Genomic DNA, 25,317 nt, shown 5'->3' on the forward strand with positions numbered 1-25,317 from the left:
CCCGGGCGGAAACTAAAATGACTTCGTAGTTAAATTTACGTCGCAATAAGAGGTAGGAGGCGTGTGTGCATGAAGTAAAAGTTTCGAATTTTAAGAGATTTATATGTTGCTAATGTGGCGGAAATTCTTTATTTTAAACTCTTATTTTCCGCTGTTTGTCTCGCCTCTGCATTTTCCACTACTTTAACAGAGGGTCCGGCCATGAGCTCCAGCAGTCCGAGCAGACAGCTGGCAGACGGACTGACTGCATCCCCACTGCTGATGCCTGTATCGAGCTGAGAGCTGCAGATGCGGACTGTCTGGGTCCTCCGTCTGAACTGAATCCTGTTTGAACCATAAACACAGGAGGGACCCCAAAACCATGGACAAACCAGAGAGGTAAATGTTCCCCGACCGCTGTACGGTTTTCACCAAATAGCTGATTTTTTTTGTTCCGATTATGCGGTATCGTTTCTGAGTCTCCTTACCTCGCTTAATGGCTGCTCTTTTTCAACATCTTTTATTGGTTTGAATATCTGTTATCCATATCTTGTTTACTCTGACGTGAAATAACACGACAGTAGAAATCTTGCAGGTTTAAATAGGATGCAATCGGCTTTCACCTTTCTCTTGCTAGTAGTGAGTAACAGCTCAGAGATGCGCTGTAATGGACTGCATTTTGTTGCGTTGTAGGTTATATTAATAGAAAATGACACATTATACAGAGGAGTATAGTGAGCGTTAATGTGTGTGAAGGAGCTGACTGCAGCTGGACCGTCAGTGCGGTAAGGATCAATCATAACATAATGATCGATCCGTAACCGTCTATGCAGAACACAGTCACTTTATTTATCAGCAGCGACGCTGCGGGGGCAATCTACTCTATTACGGCAGAGGGCTGAGATGGAAATACTATTGCACGGTTGCAGTTTAATCCTCTGATCACCGCAGACCCCCCCACCCCCCTACTCCCGTAGAGGACCCGGCAGCTTGGCACGGTGGCATCCCAACAGCTTGAAAGGCCTCATTGTTGCGGTGCAGCTGGCACCGCCGCGCGCACGTTCTGATTGGTGTTTTCTGAGACCGGCGTGTGCGTGACTCACAACCAGCCGAAACCTATTTTAGTCCGTTTTATTGTGTTTTTAAGGGGGGAGTGGGATGCCTGCGTGTTTATATTCCAGGGTGGGGCGCTTCATGACTAATTGATTATGGAAAATTAGTGATTCCCAAAGCTGGAGAGGATTTTTCAATTTGGGGTTTGCTCCTCCGTAGGATTTAAAAAAGGGTAAGAATGTGAAAATGTTAAATACTTGCATACTTTTCAATACCACGTGTTAAAAAATATCTGAACTATGTTAATGATTAATAGAACTGAACGGCACTAAAGCTTTAAAAATACAAACATTTGAGAAGAATTATCTTAAAGAATTGGCATAAATTCTTTAGCAGTGCCTGCTAAAAACACTGGCATGGAATGTTTTAATGGAAAAGTTGCCAATCTTTTTGTGTAATCTACAGAGGGGGCTGAAGTTTCCCTCGATTGTTCATTTATTAAAACCAAGAAAGTCCCCATCATTGGGTGCACTGGAATTTTAATAATTCCAATTTCAAAGAAAAGGCAGAGCGTGAGCCCAGTCCAGTGGAGGTGAGTTCAAGCCCCAGTCAGAGCACCTCACCCTAGCTCTGCTACCTTCACCTTCTTGTTTAGCCTGGGACTGTTGAAGGTGGCAATGCTATTAGGCCATGTAGATATGGTAAAGGATGTCTCAGTGTTGGTATGGTGGCCTGTTAGGGCTAGCATTGATGGCTCTGGGTTGCTTGAGATCTCTGTTCAGCCCTCTGGAGGTGTTGTGGGACCAACTGAAGGAAGCACCAAGGAAAGGGGGTTCCCACTTGACAACTCCAGTGAAGTGTTGGCTTCTTACTGCCCATCGGTTGACTTGTGAAGATGAATAGTAAGGATTAAACTAGGTTTAGGGATTTCTTTGCTGTGTGCCTATCCCGTAGAACAGGGATTCCAAGACATTTCAGCCCATGCCCCCAAAACAAAGGTGCCAGAGTCTGGGGACCCCCCACTGTACCAGAGTAGACTTTTCTCCAGAGTTTTACCTATCTGTGCTCTGAGGCCATCTTTACTCATAAAACCAATCTGTGATTTCTGGATATAACTATACCTGATATTTCTCTTTCCTGCCTCCCTCCAGGTGTGCCTGTGATGCTCAGGAGTGAGGAGGAGAGCAGCTGAGGAGGAGGAGATGGGCTGCACCTCTGCCAAGCAGGTATCTGCTGTGCCCGGTGGTGAGGAGAGCCAAAATAAATCCTACAGCAACGGGGACCTCCTCTCCGGTCAGTCTGTTTCCTGGACACACTAACACATTTTCCCATGATGCCGTTCCACATTCAGGTGGTTTTGCTATGATTAGGGAATACAGTGACATGATTATTTAAAGCCAATTAATTACTTTTGTTGATTCATGTTATTTACTTCTAATGTGTCATTTGAAACACTGTCTGCATTATTAACAATAAGATCACATGAATGTTGAGATTTGTGTTTTGAATAATAATGATAATAATAAAATCATAAATCACTGGACAGATGTCACCCTTGACAAAATTATTGCAAATTATGAAATACTGAATACTGCTGAGATGAGGTGCTTTATGAGGAGAAGGTGTGAGTGAAAGCTCAGAAGAATAGAGCTTTACAACCGGGCACTTTACTGAGATATAACAATACCATTATACAACACGTGTCACTATATTAGCTTCACCATATGAGTTTATCTTTTTTTGTAGTACATATAAAGAAAAGAGGAAAAAAAGTCATTTTTTTCTTGTTTTATCTGCTATGGACTCACAGTATTACCTGCATTATATTGGAATTAGTACATAGCTTAAAAAGTTAATCATCATTCATCACAGATCTTAAAATATCTGCTAGGGCACCGGTTTAACTCAGTTGATAGAGCAGGAGCCCATATGCTGAGGCTATAGTCCTCAATGCAGTGGTCACAGGATCGTTTCCCGGTCTCTGTGCTTGTTTGGTGCATTTCTCTGCCCGTGTTTCCTGTGTCCGACTGTCTTATCCAATGAAGGCAAAAAAACAATAAATCTAAAAAACTGTGAATATTTACAGCCATTATATTGGCAGGAATATCCTCAGCATGTACAGAAAAACATCTTATGTTTTTTGGAAAATCAGCAGAATGTGGCTGTAGCTTCTGGAAAGCACAGTTGTATGTTTCAAAAACAAAGAAGACTTTCACAATAAATGTAACAGGTATGCTTATCTGTCATGTGAACTCACACTCATGCAAACTGCCCTACAGCGGGCAAGAGAGGCCTGGCTCTGCTGTGCACTATAGAGAAGTTGACAGTCTCAGTTACCACCTACATGTTAAAGGCAGTTTTATTATTTATTACATCCACCAAGGAGGTTATGTGATCGGGTGGGTTTGTTTGTTTGTTAGTTAGTTTGTTTGTTAGTTTGTTAGCAACATAACTCAAAAAGTTGTGGACGGATTTTGATGAAATTTCCAGGAAATGTCAGAAATGGCCTAAGGAAGAACTGATTAGATTTTGGGAGTGCTCCGGATCACCATTTGGATCCAGGAATTTTTTTGAAGGATTCTGTACTCTTGAGAGATAAGGCTAATGGCGGAGGTCAGCACTCTCTGAGTGCTTCTCTAGTTTTATATTTATTTTATAAAAGAAAGTTGTTGTTTAACTGGACGCACTAACCAACATGGTGAGGAGATGTGTTATACAATCTGCTAGACAATCTGCTGTCTCTGTAGGTTACTATAGATAGTAGCATCCTAACCCTGACATCAAATTTTGTGTGAACTTGATCAAAATATGACTGATTTTAATTAACACCTCAACACTGATTGATCCTATAGACCAGTAATACTCAACGCGTGGCTTTTGAGCCTCATGTGGCATTTTTTGTGGTGATTTGTGGCTCTTTTATGTCTTCATTTGAAATATTAGTTCACTCTTATGCAGTTTTTGTCTGTATATTTTCATTGCCCTTATTTGCCATGTTTTCCTCCTTTTTTTGCTACTTTTAGTCCAGTTTTACTTTTTAAGACAATTTTTGCCACTTTTATCCCTATTATCCACTTCTATCTTTTTCACCAGTTTTTGTCTCGTTTAACCTGCTTTTTGCTATTTTCTTTTTGCCAATGAATACCACCTTTCCCCATTTTTCCTAATCTCTGCCACTCTTTGCTGCTTTTTGCCCATTTTAGTCACTTTTCCCCCTTTCTTGCCATGTTTTTACCACTTTTTGACCATTTTTGCCACCTGTAACTCATTTTTGTCATCAATTTTTGCCACTTTTTCTCCCCATTTTTGGCATTTAATGCCTATTTTGACCCTTTCCTGCTAAATGGCAGCATTAATGACCCAAAAACATTGAAAATACATAGAACCATCCATGATTTTGTAAACTTTCATGCTTGTGGCTGTGCAATGAGAATAATTCTTCTGTACTGTTAATGTAACAATACAGAAACACCATTGAAGCTAAGCTAGTTAATCATCTAAATAGAGTCACAGGTACTGCATAAGGGCATCATTTTGAAAAGATGGAGAGTAAATGCCAGTGCCACAGCGCTACATTGTGTTTCAAGGTAGCTACTAGTGATGTGTCATTCTTAAACAAGCCAGTTCAAAGAGCTGGCTATTTAATGTGAATGATAAGACCTGAATCTCTTTTGAGAGCTGTTTTTTTTAATTTGTGTGTGTGTGCTATTTTATTGGCTGAAAGGCATGATCTTCTCCACACCCCTCTAACACAGGCACTACACACATTAAAGACCCTGTAAAGTGAACTCCAAAATTTGTGTCTTAACACACTAGATCTGTTGGAATATGGTTGCTATAAACATGTGAAAATACTGAGATTTACATGTGACTGAATTTTGGATTTAAAGCATTAGAATGCCTTCAGCTCTTTCTTGGCTGGGTTTAATTTGGGCGGAGCAAATATGTGGGCTGGAGATGTCACTAACTAGGGCTGGGCAATTAATCGCATATTAGATTACATCGCAATATGGCCTGCTGCAGTTTCCAAATCGCAGAAGGTGCAAAATTTATTTAACCTGATATTTGTGTCAAAATACCGGTATAAAACTTTTTTTTTTTGCAGCAAAGATATTATGCATTACATATCATGCAATATTCAAGTGCCATATGCTCAGAAATAATCTACAAAAAATCCTACTTTCTTCATTTTTGTATGTGTTTCTTATTAAATATGAGAATGACATAAAAACTATCACTCACTTTAATACAACCATTCATATCCAATTTGCAATATGAGTCAAAATGGTCACAATTTGATAGTTTTTAAAAATTGTTAAGCCTGATTAATCGAATATTGTGTTGGTTATAGTATAGAATTAGTCATTGGTTGTGTTTGCTGGAAAATACATGAGATGAGGAATTTAAGAAATAATTGCATATCAAATCGCAATTGCAATATTGGGAAAAAAAATGCAATTAGATTATTTTCCTAAATCGTTCAGCCCTATCACTAACTACAGCACAAACCAGGAAGGTCACTTTCAAACTGAGCAGCGCCTCAATACACAACCGTTTGTAATTGTTTTGACTGAAAGCTGCCGGCAGCAGAATTACATACTGAGCGTTTAATTAGTGCTCTGTTAATTACATGTGCACAAGAACAGTTGACCTGCACTCAGTGGTAACATCCTCTACTGCTTCCACAAACTGTGACTGGTCATTTTTATGGTTCTCAAAGCTTCTACTAACATCACCATAAACAGCAACTATGTTTTAACTACGTGTCCATCATGGCTCATTATTACTATGCTTTGTTTTTATCACATCCTTTTAAACATATAGGAATGAGACAGAAGAGGGGGCTGTGCATGTGCAGGAGGAAAAGACAGAGAGGAAGAGAAAAGAGAGAAGCTGGATCAGGCTGACAGTTCATGTGTTTGACGCTTGCCAACTATTGTTAAGAGAGGATTTAGTGTGCAGCGTGAGAACTGAAGCATGTAATTACTTTGCCAAGTAGTGAACTGTGGGAACTATTAACCCGGAGGATTGTGCTGATCGTCTGCTGGCGTGTATTAATAAGAAGAGATGTGCTCCCCTCTGTCTCTCTGTCTCTCGCTCTGTCACAGATGAGTACAAGATGAAAGGAGTGGAGAAAGTCAAGTACATCAGCGGGGAGGAGGGCAGCGTGGATGGCCAGGACACCACAGTGCGTATTTTTTCTTCTTTGAAAGGCATGTAGTTGATATTAAAAATGATGAGTCATGACATAAACTTTGCATTCAGATGTGATAAGCACAACTGATACAGTACATCTCAATTTTAATGATAAAAAGGTGGTTTGAGTAGATGTTTACTGCCACTCCAGTTATATAAGTATAGCAGTGAGATTTTTTGGCAAGTCTACACTTAAAACGAGGAAATATTTAATACAAAAGAGTCATAAAATATGTTAAAATGATAGAATAAGGATGAGTGATGAAAATCTGTATCTGTATCAGGGCTGAATGCATATTTTCAAGACAGAGCATGATATAAATGTTTATAAATTTTGAGTATGTATGCTTTGAAATTTAATTTAAAGCTCCTGTGAGGAGTTTTTGAAACAAGGCAAGGCAGGCTTATTAATAGAGCTCCTTTTATTCACAAAGCAATTAGAAGAGCTAAATGACAGTTAAAAACAGAACATTTATGGCATTAAGAGCATTAAAAGACAGCAATATGGCATTAAAAGAAAATATATTAAAATAAAAGATGATTTAAAAAAAAACATGTCCGCAACATTCATCAAAATTAGGAACTTAAAAAAGTAAATACTGAAAATAGCCTGAAAATGGATTATTATTCTGCATGCCTTACTGAGAGTCATGGACAGAGGAAAAAAAGAAGACACAAAAGTACTTGTCATCCATCTTCACCTCCCTCCACTTATCTGAGGCCAGGTCGCCGTGACAGCAGGCTGAGCAAGTCAACCCAGGCATCCCTCTCCTGAGTGGCACTTTTCCAACTCCTTCTGGGGAATTTTGAGGCATTCCTAGCCCAGTTAGGATATATAATCCCTCCAGCACACTCGGGTCTTCCCTGAGACCTCCTGCTTCCTGGGAAGACCTCCAAAGGGAGGTGCCCAGGAAGCATCCTGATAAGGTGCCCGAACCACCTCAACTGGCGCCTTTTGTTGCAAAGGAGCAGCAGCTCTACTCATAGCTCCCTCCAGATGTCTGAACTTCTCAGCCTATCTCTAAGGTTGAGCCCAGCCACCCCCCAGAAAAAAAAAAAAAATCATTTTGGCTGCTTGTATTCACGATCTCATTCTTTTGGTAATTACCCAGAGTTCATGACCATGGGTGAGGTCTGGGAGGTAGATCGACCGGTAAATCGAAAACTTTGCCTTCTGGCTCAGCTCCCTCTTCACCAAATCAGACCACCACAGCACCCACAGTACTGCTGATGCTTCACCAGTTTGCCTGTCAATCTCACGCTCCCTTTTACCCTCTCTTATGAACAAGGCCCTGGGATACTTGAACTCCTTCACCTGAGGCAAAGACTCACTCCCCGTCCAGAAAGATCAATCCACTGTTTAGCGGTGGATGCTGGATAAACTTTCTTGCACACACTAGAAACCTTCCCATGTCATGAGTTTGATTTTTTTGCACCGGAGGAACTTACTTACCTACCTTACAGTGTTCCCTAAAATCTTTAAATTGCTTAACTTTCCCAGATTCACCTGCTTGTCATGCCTAACTAAAATTGATTCTGTTTAACAGTACACCCCCAACCATCTTCTACAGGATTTAGGCTCATAGTGTGCTCTGTCTGTGTTGGGCGTAGGCCTAAGCTGTCCTGGAAACCCCCCATAGGAGGGTTGTGGCAAAAAAAATCAGTCACTGTCTTACCCCCAACACTGTAATTTTAATACCTTCTAAAGATTCAGAGTGATAGGTCAGACTGTTTAAAGATGGTGGCATGAGATTGTTTTTTATCAGATAACAGTACTTGTCGCTGGCATTGGACCAAAACTTCCAATTTTAAAAGTCACTGTTTCTCAGGGAATGAAAAAATGCTGTTTTTCAAATAATTGAACGGTCATAGTCAGCATCTTTTGAGACTTGTTATTGCTTTCAAATCTGCTAAAACCACCCGAGCGGTGGCCAATAGCACTGATTTATGAAAAAACAAATAAAGTGGAGATACAAGGTTTTGACCCAACACCAGCATTACATACAAGGTCACACATGTTATTTTTTTTTCACAGGGGACTCGAAAATAAGCACAAAAAGAAATTTTCTCACAGGTGCTCCACACAAATGTTTGAGATTTATTTTATCATATGTTTTGTGTTGGCATCATAAAGACAAAAGGTCCCCTTTTGGGTCAGTGTTCATTCTATTTGAGAGTTTCTTACATCTCTGAATTTTCATTTTCTACCTTATGATTCATAGGAGGTCAGAGCTAGCTAGCACATTTTAGTTGGGCTTTTTTTGGATGTACTTGTGTTAAATTCTGATAGCTTACATAAACTTTTAGTTTATGTTAATTTTGGTTGCCCTAGAGGTCAAAGTGGAACCTCTTGTCTCTAAACTGATACTGTCCTGTACATAAGTAAATGGGGATGCACGGTGGTACAGTGGTTGGTGCTGCTGTCTCACAGCAAAAAGATTCCTTGTTTAAATCCTGCTTGGACAGGGCCTTTATGTGCAGAGTTTGCATGTTCTCTCTGGGTACTCTGGCTTTTCCCAGCAGTCTGAAGAAATGAGGTTAAACTGTGCCTGTCGATGTGAGTATCCCTGGTTGTTTGTCTCCACATGTCAGTCCTGTGATTGACTGGTGACTTGTCCTGGGTGAACCTCATCTCTTGCCGTTTTGAGAAAAGAAATTAGCATTCTTTATTCTTTAAATGGTCTCTTTTTGCAAGTAGTAACAGAGAAAAGTGAATATAAAGGGGCTGTTTCTGCATTTTTCTGTAAGTGCTGTTGTCTAACCTACCTCACAGACAGCTGCTGTATATGGGATAAAAAATAACAACATAGAAATGACCACTCTTACTCACTTATAAAGACATGGAATTTTTTTGTTTCAGCCTGTTGCATAACCTGTTAAAACTTCCACACATGAGTTTTAAATTCAACACCTAATTATGTAGAATTCAGTTGCACAAATAACAAATTGTATGTTTTATTTGCTTTTTTTTTAAATCACAAATTTGTTATTTCCATGATTTAAGTCATAATTATTGTCATATAACTAGGGATGAAAATGTAAAATAGGTGCTTAAAATGTGTCTAACTGTGTTTGTTTGGATTTCCCACAGGAAAAAAGTGCGCTCCTGGGTAAAAGTCAAAACACAGATGAAACAGGGTCAAATGGAAATGGAAAGATTTTGTGAGTTCAACTCACTGATGATTCATTTTCATTATGTTCAAATATTTATTAAGATTTATTAACATTTTGTGTTTCAGTGATTTGTAACTAAAGCTCTCTGTTGTGTCCAAAGTTAATCTGCACTGTAGGACTGAAAGATATTGGGAAAAAAAACTGGCAGTGATATTTACAAACAGGGTTTTTACGTGCATTTTAGACTTACAGTGCTGTGAAAAAGTATTTGCCCCCTTTCTGATTACTGATGTTTTTGCATATTTATCACACTTAAATGTTTCTGATCATCAAACCAATTTTAATATCTCACAAAGACAACCCAGGTAAATAGAAAATGCAGCGTCTGAATGATTGTTATATTTTTTCAAGGGGGGAAAAAAATCCAAACCTATCTGGCCCTGTGTGAAAAAGTAATTGCCCACCTTGTTAAATCATGAGTTAACTGTGATTAACCACAGTTTTTGGAAAACTAGGTTCACTGGCCAAACCCAGGCCTGAATACTGTCAGATTGTTAAAATAAGAAATCACTTAAATAGAAACTGTCAGACAAAGTGAAGTAGGCTACAAGATCTCAGAAAGAAACGCATCACGCCACGATCCAAAGAAATTCAACAACAAATGAGAAACAAAGTGATTGAAATCTGTCAGTCTGGAAAAAGGTTACAAAACCGTTTCCAAGGCTTTGGACTCCAGTGAACCATGGTCAGAACCATTACCACAAATGGAGAAAACTGGGAACAGTGGTGAACCTTCCCAGGAGTGGTCGACCAACCAAAATGACTCCAAGAGTGCAACGATGACTCATCCAGGAGGTCACAAGAGAACCCAGAATGACATCCAAAGCCCTGCAGGCCTGACTCGCCTCAATTAAGGTCAGAGTTCATGACTCAACCATAAAAGAAACACTGGACAAAAATGGCATCCGTGGGAGAGTTCCAAGGCCAAAACCACTGCTGACAAAAAAGAACACAAAGGCTCATCTCACATTTGCCAAAAAAAACATCCTGATGATCTCCAAGACTTTTGGAGAAATATTCTGTGGACTGACAAGACAAAAGTTGATCTTTTCTGGAAGGTGTGCAGCCCATCACATCTGGCGTAAAAATAACACAACATTTGATAAAAAGAACATCTTACCAACAGTCAAACATGGTGGCAGTGTGATGGTCTGGGGCTGTTTTGCTGCTTCTGGACCTGGACCACTTGCTGTGATTGATGGAACAATAAATTCTGCTGTCTACCAGAAAATCCTGAAGGTGAATGTCCCGGCATCAGTTCATGCCCTCAAGCTTAACGCTCTTGGGTTATGCAGCAGGACAATGACCCAAAACATACCAGCAAGTCCACCTCTGAATGGCTCAAAAAAAAAAAAAAAGGTTTTTTAGTGGCCCAGTCAGGGTCCGGACTTAAATCCAATTGATATGCTGTGGTGTGACCCTTGAATGGGCAGCTCATGCTGAAAAACCCTCCAATATGGCTGAGTTAAAACAATTATGAGAAGAAGAGTGGGTCAAAATTCCTCCACAGCAATGTGAAAGACTCGTCACTGGTTATCGCAAACACTTGATTTCAGTTATTGCTGCCAAGGGTGGCACAACCAGTTATTAGGTTCAGGGGGCAATTACTTTTTCACACAGGGCCAGATAGGTTTGGATTTTTTTCCCCTTAAAAAGTTAAATAATCATTCAGACACTGCATTTTCTTTTCACTTGGGTTGTCTTTGTGAAATATAAAAAATGGTTTGATGATCCAAAACATTTAAGTGTGATAAATATGCAAAAACATCAGGAATCAGAAAGGGGGCAAATACTTTTTCATGGCACTGTGCAGTCATTATCATTTAAATAATACAAATATTAAGAATGTGTATCAGTGATAGCTCAAAGTGTCTTCATCATTTTACCATTTTTTCAGGTTTTTCACAATAGTTGTGTTTGTAACTTTTTCCTTGGAAGCCAGAATAAATCTTAAAAGCTTTTGTTTCACTGCGAAATTGGCAGCAGCTATCTGAGGATGGCTGATAGTTTGCCAGCGCTTTATCCTGCTACATAAAAATTGTGCTGAAGCTTGCACATCTATCTGGGCCTCTATCCAATAGATAGGTTGTTCAAAAACTAAGTGAGAAGTACTGCTTCTTAACATATTATGTAATTTCTCTTTGAATCCAGACATTTTTTATATGTTTATTAATTCTAATATTGTAATAATGATGACTTTGTGCTGTACTGTGCAGCCGTACAGTTCATCTCTAACCAGCTGCATCGTTTTGTCCCTGCAGGAGCATCCACTCCTCAGAGAGCCAGCAGGAATTCTTCAGGATGCTGGATGAGAAAATAGAAAAAGTAAGGACCCCTCCCTGGAGCATCACATTCTGTTATGTCTCTGTGTGTTTTTTTTTCACTAAGCTGCTGCTAAATAACATAATGGAGGTTAATCCTTTCACCGCAGCAAATCTGTAGTTAGAACACAACAGATGACATGATGATACCACACAAAACAGCCACAATCTGTCCTGTCCAGTGAATCCACCACGGAGGTTATTTAGGGTGGGATTGTTGAAAACATGTTGTACTGACAGAGCTGCTGTGGGAATAAATCCTGTCACAGAGGAGAGTGGATTAGTTAAACCCCATAACGCCCCTTTTATAGCATCCATGGTAGCTAAATTTCAACCTTTGTGTTAAAGGGTCTGTAGTATTCTATATTTTCTTTATGTCATCAACAAATCCCCTGAAACTACAAAATAACATTCAAATGTACTAATATATTTGTGTATCTTAAGATGAATGAAGCTCAACACTATAGCCCTGTTTACATTTTGCATTCAAAATGCATTTTGGCTGTGAGGGTACCAAATGGCTGTGCTATTGTACGTGCATTCATATTATGCATTACTGGTGACTTCAGTGACAATCTATAATTGAAACTCGCTTGACCACTTCTTATGCAACCAACAGCCCATACCTCATTTCCATGGCTCTTTTTCCTTGGCTTGGTACACTTGCATACCCTTGTGCATTATGTAGCGAGGCTTCTGTCCATAAGAATGACTGGGGGTCGAATTAGCCATGAGCTAAGTAGTTAGTGGTGCCTTCTTAACAGTTTTTCACTCTAATTTAGTCAAAAACATGCTTTTAAAGGACAAGGTGATATGCTATCTAGCAATTAAGTCTGGTGGGGTACTTGTTAGATTGAGAGAACAAAATTCTTGACAAGCTATGAGGGAGTTGGGATGTTTAATTTCCAGATGAGCTGATTCTGAAAGCTTGCTCCTTCTGTGACTGACACGAGCCAGCTCTCATTTGAGTGGCAATTTCTTTTTTTAATGTTTGTTATTTAAAGACATAAAAAAGGCAAAATGGTACCAACTGAAGAGCTTGCTAACTGAAAGACCAGTTCTTATTGCTAAACTGAGCCAAATAATCCAGACCTCCAGGGAGGACCAGGATTCCCATCACGCCAAATGAGGCTGGACGGCGTAAACAAAAACGATTTTTGTTTATAAGGAGAATACCACAAATCTTGTAGACTGATGTGAGGAGGATCTCACTGGCCCAGCCTCAGTGTCCTCTCACACACTTACTGCCAAGTCTGTGAGGGCTTAGGGTTGTCCCTCAGTCGTAAAGTGCGTGAGGGATCTCTCGCAGACTTTTTGAGCCCTTCATGCAGCCTATCTGCATCATGGGATACCTTCATGGGCATATCTGCAGACTTAACGTAAGGGAATTACCCACAGTTCATAGCATTGTGATGTATGACAGGGATTCTCTGGGGAAGCCCAGTGCGAACGCTATAAAAGTGAAAAGAGAGAAATAGTTAGAAAAAAATATGGAAGGTGTAATTAGTGTTGACGCCGCAAAAAAAGAAAAACATTTCCTGTTATAATACAGCCTTCATCCTCTGAGGAAATCAGTCCATAGACGAGGCACCCTTGTTTTTATCTTTGTTATCTTTGCAAGATACTGACTGTCAACAAAAAACAACGGGCTGTCCCAATCCTATGTCTACAACTTCGAGCCCTCGCAGCCTCGTGCACTTAATCACTTTCCAGGTGCAGTCAGTTAAGTCCTCAAAGGCTCAGGGTTTAGGGAGGAGATTGAGATTCAGCCACTAAGTCGGGAGTCAGTCACTGCAGTGGCAGGTGTGTGTGGCTGATTGCCACTGGTTGGAGCCAGGTGTGGTGAGCTTTTACAAACTCTTGGGTTGCAGCACTAAGTGCTGAGTCATTTTCTCACCTGCAGAGGTAGTGAGAGCATCTCCTTGTGTTTTCTTCTGGGTTTAAAAGACTGAACCCTCTGGGATCCTTCAAATATTTGTTACACTTGGGACCTTAAGCGCATAATATGTGCTCCTCATATTGTTGTTATTAAAAATATTTTACATGTAGAAAATGGAAAAAAATACATATTTTCTGTTTTTTTCATCTGAAAACATGGTGCTACAGTGACAAAAACCTGGCATTTAAAGGGTTAAAATCTTTAAAAAATCGAGAATATTTGATATCAATATTTAGGTCAGATGTAGCTGAAAAAAATGAGCTCCATGAAAGTAGAATAAAGTATAAATGTATAATATTTTTCATAGCTGCTATGAGGAATGCATATTATGCGCTTAAGGTCCCAAGTGTAACAATCGCTTGTACACAGTGTATTTTAGACTTACTGTAGGAGCTGAGCTGGAAATAACAAGATCAAATAAAAATACAAAATCTTACCAAGATTCCTGCCATATGCACAAACTCAGCCAAGATAATCTAAAAATGAAAAGTGCTTAATATGCACACAAGTGTCAGGGGGGTTAAGCATTTCTGACACATTTTTCCATAGTGAATTTTCTGAGATTTACTCGTTACCCCAGGGTTAAAGTCTGTTTGGGCTAGGGGGCTTCTACTAGCTTTTTTTTTTTCTATTTTTTTAACACCAGTCTGGTGGGGGTTTTTTTGTGTGTGTGTGTGTGTGTTTCTTTTGAGTATAGTTTTCTCAGTCTACCTAGGAGTTTAAGTTTCAGGTCAGCTGCACAGCAGCAGTGGCTTAGTTTCTCCTTTTCTCAGTATTATTAGGAATGGTATTTTATTGGTTTTAACTTGCTATTATTTTGCTTTGTTGTTCCCTTTACCCAGATAATCACTCACCATTTTTAGTGGTTTTCCCTCTGGGATAACTTTAAGACACCCAGACCCACAATTGCATCCCACTTTTCCCACTTTATGACAGTTGATGGGGTGGTCCTTAATGGATGTCAGTGCTAGTTGTGTCTACATAACTAATCCAATCCAGATGAGGGCATCCCAGACCACCTCTGTATGCAGTCTGAGCTATCCGTATCTGGTATCAGAGTGCCCAAAATGGGTATAAATTTCTGTTAATGCAGTGTAGGGTGTATGTGTCTCAAAGTTCTGCAGCTGTCTATTAACTTTTTAAAGAATTAGCTGTTATTGGTTCCACTTTGGGAATTCCTCAGAATTCCTTCAGTGTAGATATCAGAGGAAACTGCTGTGTCTGCCTGGCAGTTATATGCCTCTGTGAGGTAAATGCTAGCTGACAGTGAAAGTACAGTGGTGGGTAAAGAAGAAAGACTGGGATATTTTTTAGTGTGATTCATAGCCATCTTAGAGCAACAGATGTACATGAGGTCTGATGACCTTGAACTTTGACCCCCAGAATCTAATTGGTTCATCTTTGAGTCAGAGAGGGTATCTTTGTAACTGGGCTGAAGAGAGGAGGGAGGGCAGCCAGAGTCAGTGTCGTCACATTCGACGTGTACGTGTGTCACTCAGCAGCCAAGGTCGAGCTTGACAGCATTTCTTTTGTCCAGGCCTTTGCACCCCTGGTAATACGCCCAGCAACCACTGATAGTTTTCAGGTGCTTAGAACAAACACGACAACCAGGGGGTTGTGGCAACCCTCCTACCTGCCCTAACAGTACTCTAGGCTATGGTTAAGCGCCACATCTACCCATAACTCCGCCCTAAAGCTGTAGTTTTTCTTTTAATAATTTTCATCAGATTATTTTCTCATGCCCTTGGTAATGTACAAGGACATAAAGAGCATGACCTGGGTTGTGTCAATCCTCCTTCCCACCCAATGATGTCCTCAGGCAGGCATACTTTCCATTACAGAAAACACGTTTTATTCAAACTTTAACATAAACAACATATCATATTTTGAAACTGGTACATTTTACCATTTCATGAAAAATACAAGTTCATTTTAAAAGCAATAGTGACAACACATCTCAAAAAAGTAGGGACGGGGCAACAAAGGGCTTGAAAAGTGAGTGGTGCTATTGAAAAACAAATAGAGGAACATTTTGCAACTAATAAGGTTAATTATGAAATTTTGTTAAATGACTAGTTATAAAAGGAGGTTCACCAATCTGTGACAGACTGCATCTAATAACTGTAGAATGATTTCAGAAAAAATGTTACTCAACATAAAATTTTAAAACTTTAAATATCCCACCTTCTTCAGCTCATAATATCATCAAAGGATTCAGAGAATCTGGAGAAATGCCCATGTGACAAGGCCGAAGGTCAGTAGTAAACGCTCGTGATCTTCAGGCCCTCAGAAGGCACTGCATTAAAAACAGGCATGATTCTGTACTGGAAATCACTGCATGGGCTCAGGAACACTTCCAGAAATCACTGTCTGTCAACATAGTTGGTCATGCCATCCACAAATGCAAATTACAAAAAAAAAAAAGCTGTATCCTGCATAGAAGAAGCCTTATGTGAACACGATCTAGAAACGTGGCCGTCTTCTCATTTAAAATGGACTGGAGCCAAACAGAAAACTGTGGTCAGATTAAATTTGAAATTCTTTTTGGAAACCACGGACACCTTGTTCTGGTGTAGAGGGACCATCCAACCCTGTCTCTACTTTTTGAGATGTGTTGTTTCCATCAAATTAAAAAATGGGCTAATATTGTCATGAAATAGTAAAATGTCTCAGTTGTTTATGTTCTACTGTAAATAAAATATGGGTTACACAGTGCTGCTTTCTATTTAATTACATTAAGACAACACCCAACTTTTTGGATTTGAGACAGTGTCTTTAAGGCCGACTGTTGCACTGGGTGATTCGTTTCTTCTGAAAGTGAGAACAAGCACAGAGGCTTATTTTCACTTGCTCCCACACACACACCATCCTGCTGTGGAAACAGTCACTAGAGCAGTGGATATGTATTTATCCACAGTTTAAGATAGTCTTGAACAAAATACCCTCTACTCCTAACCCTGCTCTTAGTTTCTGTGTGGCTTTCATCTCAGATTCCTTTTTTTATGTTTAATTTTTTTTTTTGTTTTATTTAACCTACAACTGCCCTAATTCCATGTTGTAGGTTATTGGAAATTTTCCTTTTTTAAATCAAAATCTATTTTCAGAGAGAAGAAACTCTCAAACACAATTGGAGATCAGTAATTTTACAGAAGAATCTGACTCACTATGGTTTTCTTTATTTCTTGGGTTTTATCAGGTAAAAAAACAACAAGTCTTATCATTTCTGCTTAAGTTTTTGCCCCCAGTCTCCTATGTGTACTATAATGCTTTTCAGTAAGTCCTAGAGAACAGGGAATACATTGGAACACAACAGATCTTTCAGCTACATTGTTTTTTCTAATAAGGACTAATTGGCCTGTTAAACAGCAAAATGGTCCTTTAATTATTATTTAACATTTCTGTGTGTGGTAAGGCTTGAAGAAAACTCCTCCGCAAAAACAACCCACTCACTCACAGAATCCAGCTTACATGGCAACTCACTAAGAAATAATTCAGAACAAAATAATGACTGGATAAGGATTTGATGATACAATAAGGATTTATTTCCTCTGCTTAGAAGTCCGCAATTGGAATCTACAGTTGAAACTGCATTAATAGCAACAGTATTACCTGCAGCCTTTAAAAATGAACTTGACTCCATTTCAGAACTCAAATTACATCCAACATTTACGCTGTTGGTGGAGTGAGACAAGGTCAACAGCTGTACATGAATCGGAACAGAAACTGATGTAGTTTTTTGCAGTGTCAGCATCATTTTCTCCTTATTCAGCAGTCTTTCAACAACACAGCATCACACCCCATGGCACAGCGGTTCTCAGCTGGTGGGAAGGGACCCAAAGTGGGACACATATTACAGATAAAAAATGCAATATGTGTCAAATGGTTTAGTGAAGCCCCAAGCTGACATACGGTGTCCTGTAAAAACTGTTCACCTCACCTTTGATTTTTTTTTACCCTTTTATTAAATTTATAAATTAATATAAATTATAAACTCATCACACTAAATTTAATATGGCTTTTTTAACAAAAAAATACACAAAAAAACTCGTAAAAGTGAAAACAGATTGTTACAAAGTAATGTCAATAACAAAACTGTAATGTAAAATAAAATGATTACATAAATATTCACCCCCTTCATGTCAGTATTTACTAAATGCACATTTGACTGCAATCACAGCACTGAGTCTGGTCTCAATCAGGCTTGCAAATCTGGACACGACAATTATACTCCATTCTTCTTTGCAAAACTGCTCAAGCTCTGTCAGGCTACACCAGGATCAGGCGTGAACAGTCCTTTTCAAGTTCAGCCACAAGCCTTCCAGGGCTGACTGCTAAGAAGCATCCCCACAGTATTATGCTGCCACCTCTGTGCTTGACAGTAAGGATGGTGTGTTTGTGGTGATGTTTAGTGGATGTTCAGTGCCTCAAATTTTTTCTTTTTGTATCCATTCCCCACAACTTACATTTTTCAATAATCCTTTTCACTGAGTTGCTTGGAGTGGGGCACAGTTGTCTTCATATGACAGTCTCTAGAGACACATTCACTGCACTCAGGTGATCCCTGTTTCACTAATTGTGCAACTGTCTTTTAATGTAAAAATTGAAAACATCAAAAGAAAATTTACTGTTTAAAGGTAAAAATGCATTTGTTTTAATGAAAAAGAGATGTGTGATAATCACTGATAATTATCATGTTATATTAAATCCTGTCATTAAAGGATTTGTTAAGATGAATTTTAATACTAAAATAAATTGCCATTAAAATGTTTCACATAAGGTTTTAAAACTGCAGTGCTCATTCTATTTGCCCATCTTTAAAGACCAGAAACATAAAGCAACAAGCATGACTAAAAATGTCACATACTTCTTTTTTGTTATTCTTCTACAGGGCCGGGACTACTGCTCAGAAGAGGAGGACATGACATAGCACTGTGGTCTGTCGCCGCCAGTATAAAAGAGCTGTCACTCCAGTGTTTAAGATGGACCGTACCATGTGTTAACATGTCCAGGAGGACTGTCTCTCCTTTTGACAGTCCCTTGTATGTACACGCCTGACAAACATGGATTTCTGACTTGAATGAAGCACCTTTTTGCCCTCCTTCTCACAACTTTATTTATACGTTGCCCCCAAAATGAAGACAAAGTTTACTTACTTAAATGAAGCCATTACAGGACTACAGGCATCCTGAGACTTTGAATACACTCACTCTTCTTTTGCTTGGATAAATCCTTGAAGGTCATAAACACGTGGCTGTCACAGAGACTTTCTGTTAACATTTCAAATGTTCAGCCTGTCAAAAACTTGCATTTTCAACAGCAGCGGAAGCCAGTGCGTTTGTGGACACTGATTCAAAGTGAAATAATGTCTTTATGTGCATCATTTTGAACATTTCATCCTTGAACGCCTCCCTGAAAAGTCATGGGGTTGAAACTTCCTGCATTCCAAGACACAGTATGAACCTCTTTTTTACAGTCTGATGGCCAGTACAGTATGTGCGTCTCTCCATGTAGAGTATTTATGTTGAACAAGGCTCAGGGTTGAAGTGTTGTTATTTCTGTCTCATGTAGTCCAAGTCCTTCCTGTCATTAAGACACTATTGCACCATTAAAAAGACACTCATGCACTCACACAGTGGGCTGATTGTCGAGCCCAGCTTCAGTGTGTTTCCATGTTAACCCTAAAGGTGGACACGTCACAAGTCTCATCATGTGTTTTGCTCACCAGTGTAATGTCATTGTGCTCAGTTTCTATGTTGATTTTTGTTTTTTTAGAAAAATAAAAAGTGATTTCATTAACTTACCAAATGTCTGCTTTGTGTTACTTACAGAGACAGTAGTAGTGCAGCCAATCACAGCTCCTGTGAAGAGAAATGTGTGACCTTGAGCCAGAGAGGACACCTGTGCAAAGTCTAAAGAAAATCCTCCAAAGCATCTTGACATATTTTGTTTATAAGTCAGGGGTCAAGATGCCCAATAACCCTGACCTATGACCTCATCCATGAGGTAGCATGAACAATTTAAAGAAAACCCTGCACAGCGTCCCTGTGGCAAGTTCCTCAGGGGAGGCTAACCATTAGCCTGATTGCAGCAGTTTTATTCATATAAATACTAGAGCAGGTGTCAAAGGGTAACGTTAATCCAGCAACATATCGAAATTAATATCATACATGAAAAAAGCACAGGAGCTCATAAAATCATTTCAGTTTCCAAAAAAATGTATTTTTGGATTGCTCTAAAATTCTACACTGTCACACAGGTAGAGGAATTTCTTTAGGTATTAACAGCAAATTTTGAGACACAATTTTTCTTGTGAGAAAAAAGTCAGAATTCTGAGAAAAGAGTCGGAATTCTGACATTTTTTTCCCAGAATTCCGACTTTTTTTCACGACCAAAAAAAAAAAAAAAAAAATTGTTTCTCAAAATCCTTTTTCAGTGGTTCTAATCCTCTTCCCTACATGTAAGGCTCCATTATGACACCAAGATGTAATAATTAACAAAATGCTAAAGTACACAAAGCTGGGCTGAGCTAAGCTAAATGTCTATTAGCTTTAGTTTCAAATACTGCATAAACAAGGTGTTGTCAAACACTCTTCTCACCCGGCCCGCAGAAAAATTACCATAAAATGTGTTTACCAAAATTTACTATAAATAACAACTCTACAATGTTACATTTAACAAAATGCTACTCTATACAAACCTAGGAAGAGCTAAACCAAATGGCTATTAGCTTTTGCTTCAAAGTCGCAGACATACACTAGCATCAATCTTCTCACCTGACTCTTGGCATGATGGCATTAAAGTATTTTAGAAAGATATGAAAACAGTCAGATGGAAAAGTAAACAAAAAGCAGAGGGGCTAATGATATGACTTAACCAAGCTAGCTAATTAAAAACAAAAACAGAACCGAGCTAACGCAGCATATGACGTAATACTTAGCAACAACTAAGCTACACAAAGCTAAGCTCAGCTACTGTCTATTAGCTTAAGCATTAAATACTGCAGAAACAAGGTAATATTATTTTTTTTCCACCTGAACCCCAGCAAAACAACAAAAAAATATATTTCAAAAACAAACATACTCTCTAAAGATTCAACAATATAACATTTAACAAAATGCTATACAAATAAAACTGTCCAAAGCTAAACTTAATGACTATTAGCTTTAGCTTCAAATAAGGCTTTTTCAATAGTCTCCTCACCTATCAGGCTAACCAAAGCAAACATGTAACAGTTGTAGCTTCCAATATTGCAAACACAAGGTATTATTAATCTTCTCACCTGAGTCTACATTACAGAATATTGTATTTACAAATATCCTACTATCTTGTAATCATAAGAACTCAACGATGTAATACTTAACAAAATGCTGAACTATACAAAGCAGGGCCAAGCTTAACTCTGACTATTAGCTTTAGCTTCAAGTATGGCTAGCATTCTTTGGTATCAGTCTTCTCACTTGACTGTTTGCAAGATAACAGAAAACTGTATTTCCAAAAATATCAAACCATCTAATGACTCAACAGTATAATATTTGAAAAAGGCTAAGCTACATAAACCTGGCCTTCCCTAAGCTTTTGCTATTAGCTTTAGCTCCAAACACTGCAGACACATGCTAGTACCAATCTTCTCACCTGACTCATCAAGTTTACAAAAAAACTGTATTTAAAAAATCTAACTATTTAGGCTAGTCATAATTATGACTCAACCAGGTCATATGTAACATAATGCTAAGCTTACCAAAGCCAAACTTACAGCTTCAAATACTTGAGACAGACATGTATGGTATCCAGCTTCTCCTTTTAATTACATCACAGGAACAAAACAGAAGTGTGTTTCCAAAACTCTTAAATTTATTCTTCACTTATCCATCCATTATCCTACTGATTATCCCATTCAGGGGGGCTGGAGCCAATCCTAGCTTTCACTGGGTAAGAGGTAAGAGGCAGGGTACATCCAGGACTGGTTACCAGTAGATCACAGAGAGAAACAACCAGCTATGCTGACACTTTGGTGGTTAGTTTAGTGTCATCAGTTAACCTAAGAACCATGTTTTTCGGTCTGTGGGAGGAAGCTGGAGTACCTGGAAAGAAACCATGCATGTGCAGGGAGAACATATAAAAAAGGAATTAAATTAATGTTTTCAGTTTTGACTTGATCTTAGTTACATTTCAAGCTCCCTTACGCTTCATTTATGAAATATCACAGTGACTTGCATTAGTATCAACCCATTTTGGTAGAGCCAATTGTAACCAACAAATTTAGCCTTTTCACATGGTAAAGGATACTTTGAACATGTGTTTAATCTTTTTTGGTCAAAGGAAGTAATATTAAATCAAGGGGGAAAAAAACAGCTTTATTATACAAACTTTTAATGATGACACAGTCTGTGAAATCCTTGTGAACAAAGTCTGTATAGGTCATGATTAAAAAAGAATGAATCTGTTTTCCTTAATTTTTAAGTATTGCCATACTGCATCAACGTAAAAACATTTAGTCAGGCTGAAGCATTAATTTTAAAATTGTTCAGCTGACCTACTATTCTATGCTTATGGCTTCACAAACACATCACTGTGATGAGGAACATGTGTACATTCAAGCAACAATTCTCCTTAAAAACAGTTACAGGTGTTTAAAATGCTTGTTTTGACCCTCACCATCAGAAAACTCAGAGTAATGTTTTATTTATTACTCATAATAACTACGTCTTTCTTCAGCCCTTCACCTAATTTGAAAATTACTCAAATAAAACTCTCCTAAGTTTACCTCTTTACTAACAAGGTATATGTCATATAAACAGTTGCCAAAACTTCACTGGTCATTTGAAGCCAACATAGTCTGTCTTGGAGCACTCACAGGAGCTCTGTTGTTCTGTCTGTTTGCTCCTGCTGCCATGTCATCAGCACACGCCTGGCCTTTTTAAGTGGTTCACAGAGACAGACAAACCACAGCGCATCTGCCTGTCATACTCTGCTCCTCTATGGTTCACTGACAACTTTTCACTGTTGCTGCCGTCTCTTGCGATGCTGCCGGCGTCCCAAATCCTGGAAGGGTCCAACAGGAGGGTCAGGGGTCACCAGCCCGTCAGTCATCTTCTGATAGACCAGGGTTGAGTCAGAAGCTACAGCACACAGCAGCATGGGGAAACCTCTGTCCAGCACCTGTCGTATACTGCAGAACATAAAAAGGAAAATAGCAACAAAATTTGTCAACCTTTGGTGATAAATTCCAAACAAAAGAGGGTTACAGAGAGTGTCAAACCTATTGTGGCTCAGAGATCGATGAACAGGCAGAGGTAGAATCGTCTGTTTAGGTGCTCCTTCCTTTTCCCTACCCTCCAACAAAACCAGCTGCAGCTCAGGACTCTTGAGACAAGACACCTCTTTCCATCGACGCACTGGAGAAAGACAGAGAAAGAATTTATTTTGTGGGCCAACGTAAGTGGCTCTTAAACTTAAGATTCATTATGTCTTCTTGAAAGCTGTCTGACTTTTACCTGGGTGAAAGCCAAGACCCTGTAATTTACATGTAGCCCCCTCTCTGTCTATACAGAACCACATGCCTTTTATTTTTTAATAGTTACTGTATTTTAGGTGTTAAAGCAGTCAAATATCATACATAAATCAGTGACAGTCTGTTTTCCCTCAAGTGGGCCAGTTGCACAAGTTGTTGGGCTCAGGCACATACTAAGACCCATCCATTTCAAGACGTTGACTTGTTCAACTCTTTTTAAAAGAGCTTTAAAGTAAAAAGTTGGATGAAAATGCTATATTGATATGCTTTTTCTAAGTTTCAACAGCATTCACCTCTCTTCAATAAAGACAATCACAAAGGAGGCACACTCACCTTCAGTCAGATCCATGTACACTAGAAATGCTGCATGAATTTGCTCGGTATCCTCCACCTCCAGGTTCTTCATTCGCTGGTACTAAAACGAGTAAAGTAAAATTATTACTCAAAGCTTTAGGATCAGAGCTGTGAACACAGCGCGGAGTTACACTCACGGTTGGATGCAGAAGGATCCAGTTCTGAGGAGGCTTCTCTGACACGTCTGACATTTTAATAAACAAACGTATATAAAAATGGAAAATACTGTTTTATTAGCTGTAGTGTAATGTAAGCACACACTGCGGCATGTTTACAGTTGTGTTTTCAGGTTTGCCGGCGTGCCACAGCGTAAATGGTCCGGGTGGGAAAATGTTTCTCATATTTTTTCCCGTGCATCCTGTCTTGGCGAGCAGGACATGGTTTCGAATGGCGAACACTTTTAGAAGTTTTTAATCCACCTAAGAGGCAGGGTAATTTTTTTAAAGATCTGGTTTCTTTATAGACTGTAAAAGCCCATTTATTAGAGTTCCTCCAGCAACCGCTGAAGCCGCCCCCTGCTGGCTATTAATGAGAATGCATAGAAGCCCTGAAGCACTCCTGTCTAAACTTCACTCTTGTAACAGGATATATAGTGCCCTATAAAAGTATTCAGCCCCTTGGATGTTTTCTTTAATAATTTTATAAATTAATATAAATTATAAATTAATCATGGTTAATTTAGATTGGCGTTTTTAAACTAAAAACACACACAAAAAACTCTTTGATGTCAAAGTGAAAACAGATTTCAACAAAGTTACGTCAATTTAAAAAAATCTGTAAGGTACATAAGTGCATTCATAAATATTCACCCTCTCCTATAGATGCACTTTGGCTTCAAACACAGCACTGAGTCTGTGTGGCTAGGTCTCAGTCAGGCTTGACTCTTCAATTTTACTCCATTCTTTGCAAAATTGCACAAGCTCTGTCAAGTTATGTGGGAGTTGGGCATGAACAGCCCTTTCCAAAGCCATAGTTCTCACGCAGACTGAATAAAATTGTCCTCCAGGATTTTCCTACATTTGCCTCATTCACTTTACCCTCTACCTTTACAATCCTTCAACTGTCAGCTGTTGAGAAGCATCCCCACAGCATGATGCTGCCACCACCGTGCTTCACAGTGAGGAGGGTGTGTTTGTGTTGATGTACAGTGGTTGGTGTCTGCCAAACATAGCATCTCGTCTGATGGCCAAAAAGCACAATTTTGGTCCCATAAGACCAAAGAACTTTCTTCCACTTAACCATGGAGTCTTCCACATGCCTTGACAAGATTTAATATGAGTTTTCAACAGTGGCTTTGTCTTTGCCATTCTTCCTTATCTACTACAGCTTGTAACTCCTTCAGAGTAGTCAGGTGTCTTGGTGGTCACTCTCACTAGTCTCCTTCTTGCACGGTCACTCACTTAGTGAGGACAACTTGATCTAGGCAGAGTTACACATGTGCTGTATTCCTTCCATTTCTTGAAGAATTTAACTGAATTGTAGGGGATGTTTAGTGCCTTGGGAATTTTTTGTATCCATCCCCTGACTTATGCTTTTCAATACCCTTTTTTCTGAATTGCATGGATGGTTCTTTTGTCATTATGGTGTCATGGTAGCCAAGACTACAAATGAATCAATGAGTGGACCCACAGGTGTTTTATACGACAATCACTTGAGACACATTAACTGGATTCAGGTGTTCCCAGTTGCATTAATTGTGAGACTACTAGTACCAATTAGCTGTTCTTCTGTAGAATTTGGTAGGTCACTTTAAAGGGGGTGAATATTAATGCAATCATTTATCTGACATT

General features: G+C 39.1%; 2 protein-coding genes across 4 annotated transcripts; one reads left to right on the forward strand and one right to left on the reverse strand.

The window, feature by feature from the left end:
* The first annotated feature begins 6 nt into the window (after positions 1-6).
* Positions 7-19,456, forward strand: zgc:55943 (uncharacterized protein LOC406337 homolog). Of its 2 annotated transcripts, XM_041803193.1 has the most exons (7): positions 7-52; positions 191-378; positions 2,184-2,325; positions 6,141-6,220; positions 9,320-9,390; positions 11,664-11,727; positions 18,551-19,456. In XM_041803193.1, the coding sequence occupies exons 3-7, from the start codon at positions 2,235-2,237 to the stop codon at positions 18,587-18,589; spliced, it is 345 nt and encodes a 114-aa protein (XP_041659127.1). In that variant the 5' UTR covers positions 7-52; positions 191-378; positions 2,184-2,234; the 3' UTR covers positions 18,590-19,456. The 2 variants fall into 2 exon arrangements, with proteins under 2 accessions (XP_041659127.1, XP_041659128.1); XM_041803194.1 differs by lacking the exons at positions 7-52; positions 191-378 and adding an exon at positions 1,169-1,264.
* Positions 19,457-21,461: 2,005 nt separating this feature from the next.
* Positions 21,462-23,827, reverse strand: tsen15 (TSEN15 tRNA splicing endonuclease subunit). 2 transcript variants are annotated; one of them, XR_005992773.1, is made up of 5 exons: positions 23,665-23,827; positions 23,507-23,588; positions 22,922-23,057; positions 22,517-22,831; positions 21,462-21,743 (listed from the first exon to the last, which is right to left on the reverse strand). XR_005992773.1 is itself a non-coding variant. In XM_041803810.1 (4 exons), exons 1-4 carry the CDS (start codon positions 23,716-23,718, stop codon positions 22,660-22,662), a joined length of 444 nt encoding a protein of 147 aa, XP_041659744.1. In that variant the 5' UTR covers positions 23,719-23,827; the 3' UTR covers positions 21,462-22,659. The 2 variants fall into 2 exon arrangements, 1 of the variants encoding a protein (XP_041659744.1); XM_041803810.1 differs by having other exon boundaries at positions 21,462-22,831.
* Between the last annotated feature and the right edge of the window lie 1,490 nt (positions 23,828-25,317).

Source organism: Cheilinus undulatus, linkage group 13 (genome assembly GCF_018320785.1).
Source record: "Cheilinus undulatus linkage group 13, ASM1832078v1, whole genome shotgun sequence".
Classification (NCBI taxonomy): domain Eukaryota; kingdom Metazoa; phylum Chordata; class Actinopteri; order Labriformes; family Labridae; genus Cheilinus; species Cheilinus undulatus.

What these genes read in the sequence shown, in the direction of transcription:
- tsen15 (XM_041803810.1), bottom strand. Translation starts at nt 23,718, where the DNA reads ATGTCAGACGTGTCAGAGAAGCCTCCTCAGAACTGGATCCTTCTGCAT. An exon ending in GTACATGGATCTGACTGAAG is followed by an intron (nt 23,058 to 23,506) that starts GTGAGTGTGCCT and finishes GTCTTTCTCCAG; the next exon opens with TGCGTCGATGGAAAGAGGTG. An exon ending in CGATCTCTGAGCCACAATAG is followed by an intron (nt 22,832 to 22,921) that starts GTTTGACACTCT and finishes TATGTTCTGCAG; the next exon opens with TATACGACAGGTGCTGGACA.
- zgc:55943 (XM_041803193.1), top strand. Translation starts at nt 2,235, where the DNA reads ATGGGCTGCACCTCTGCCAAGCAGGTATCTGCTGTGCCCGGTGGTGAG. An exon ending in AATGGAAATGGAAAGATTTT is followed by an intron (nt 9,391 to 11,663) that starts GTGAGTTCAACT and finishes TTGTCCCTGCAG; the next exon opens with GAGCATCCACTCCTCAGAGA. An exon ending in TGGATGAGAAAATAGAAAAA is followed by an intron (nt 11,728 to 18,550) that starts GTAAGGACCCCT and finishes ATTCTTCTACAG; the next exon opens with GGCCGGGACTACTGCTCAGA.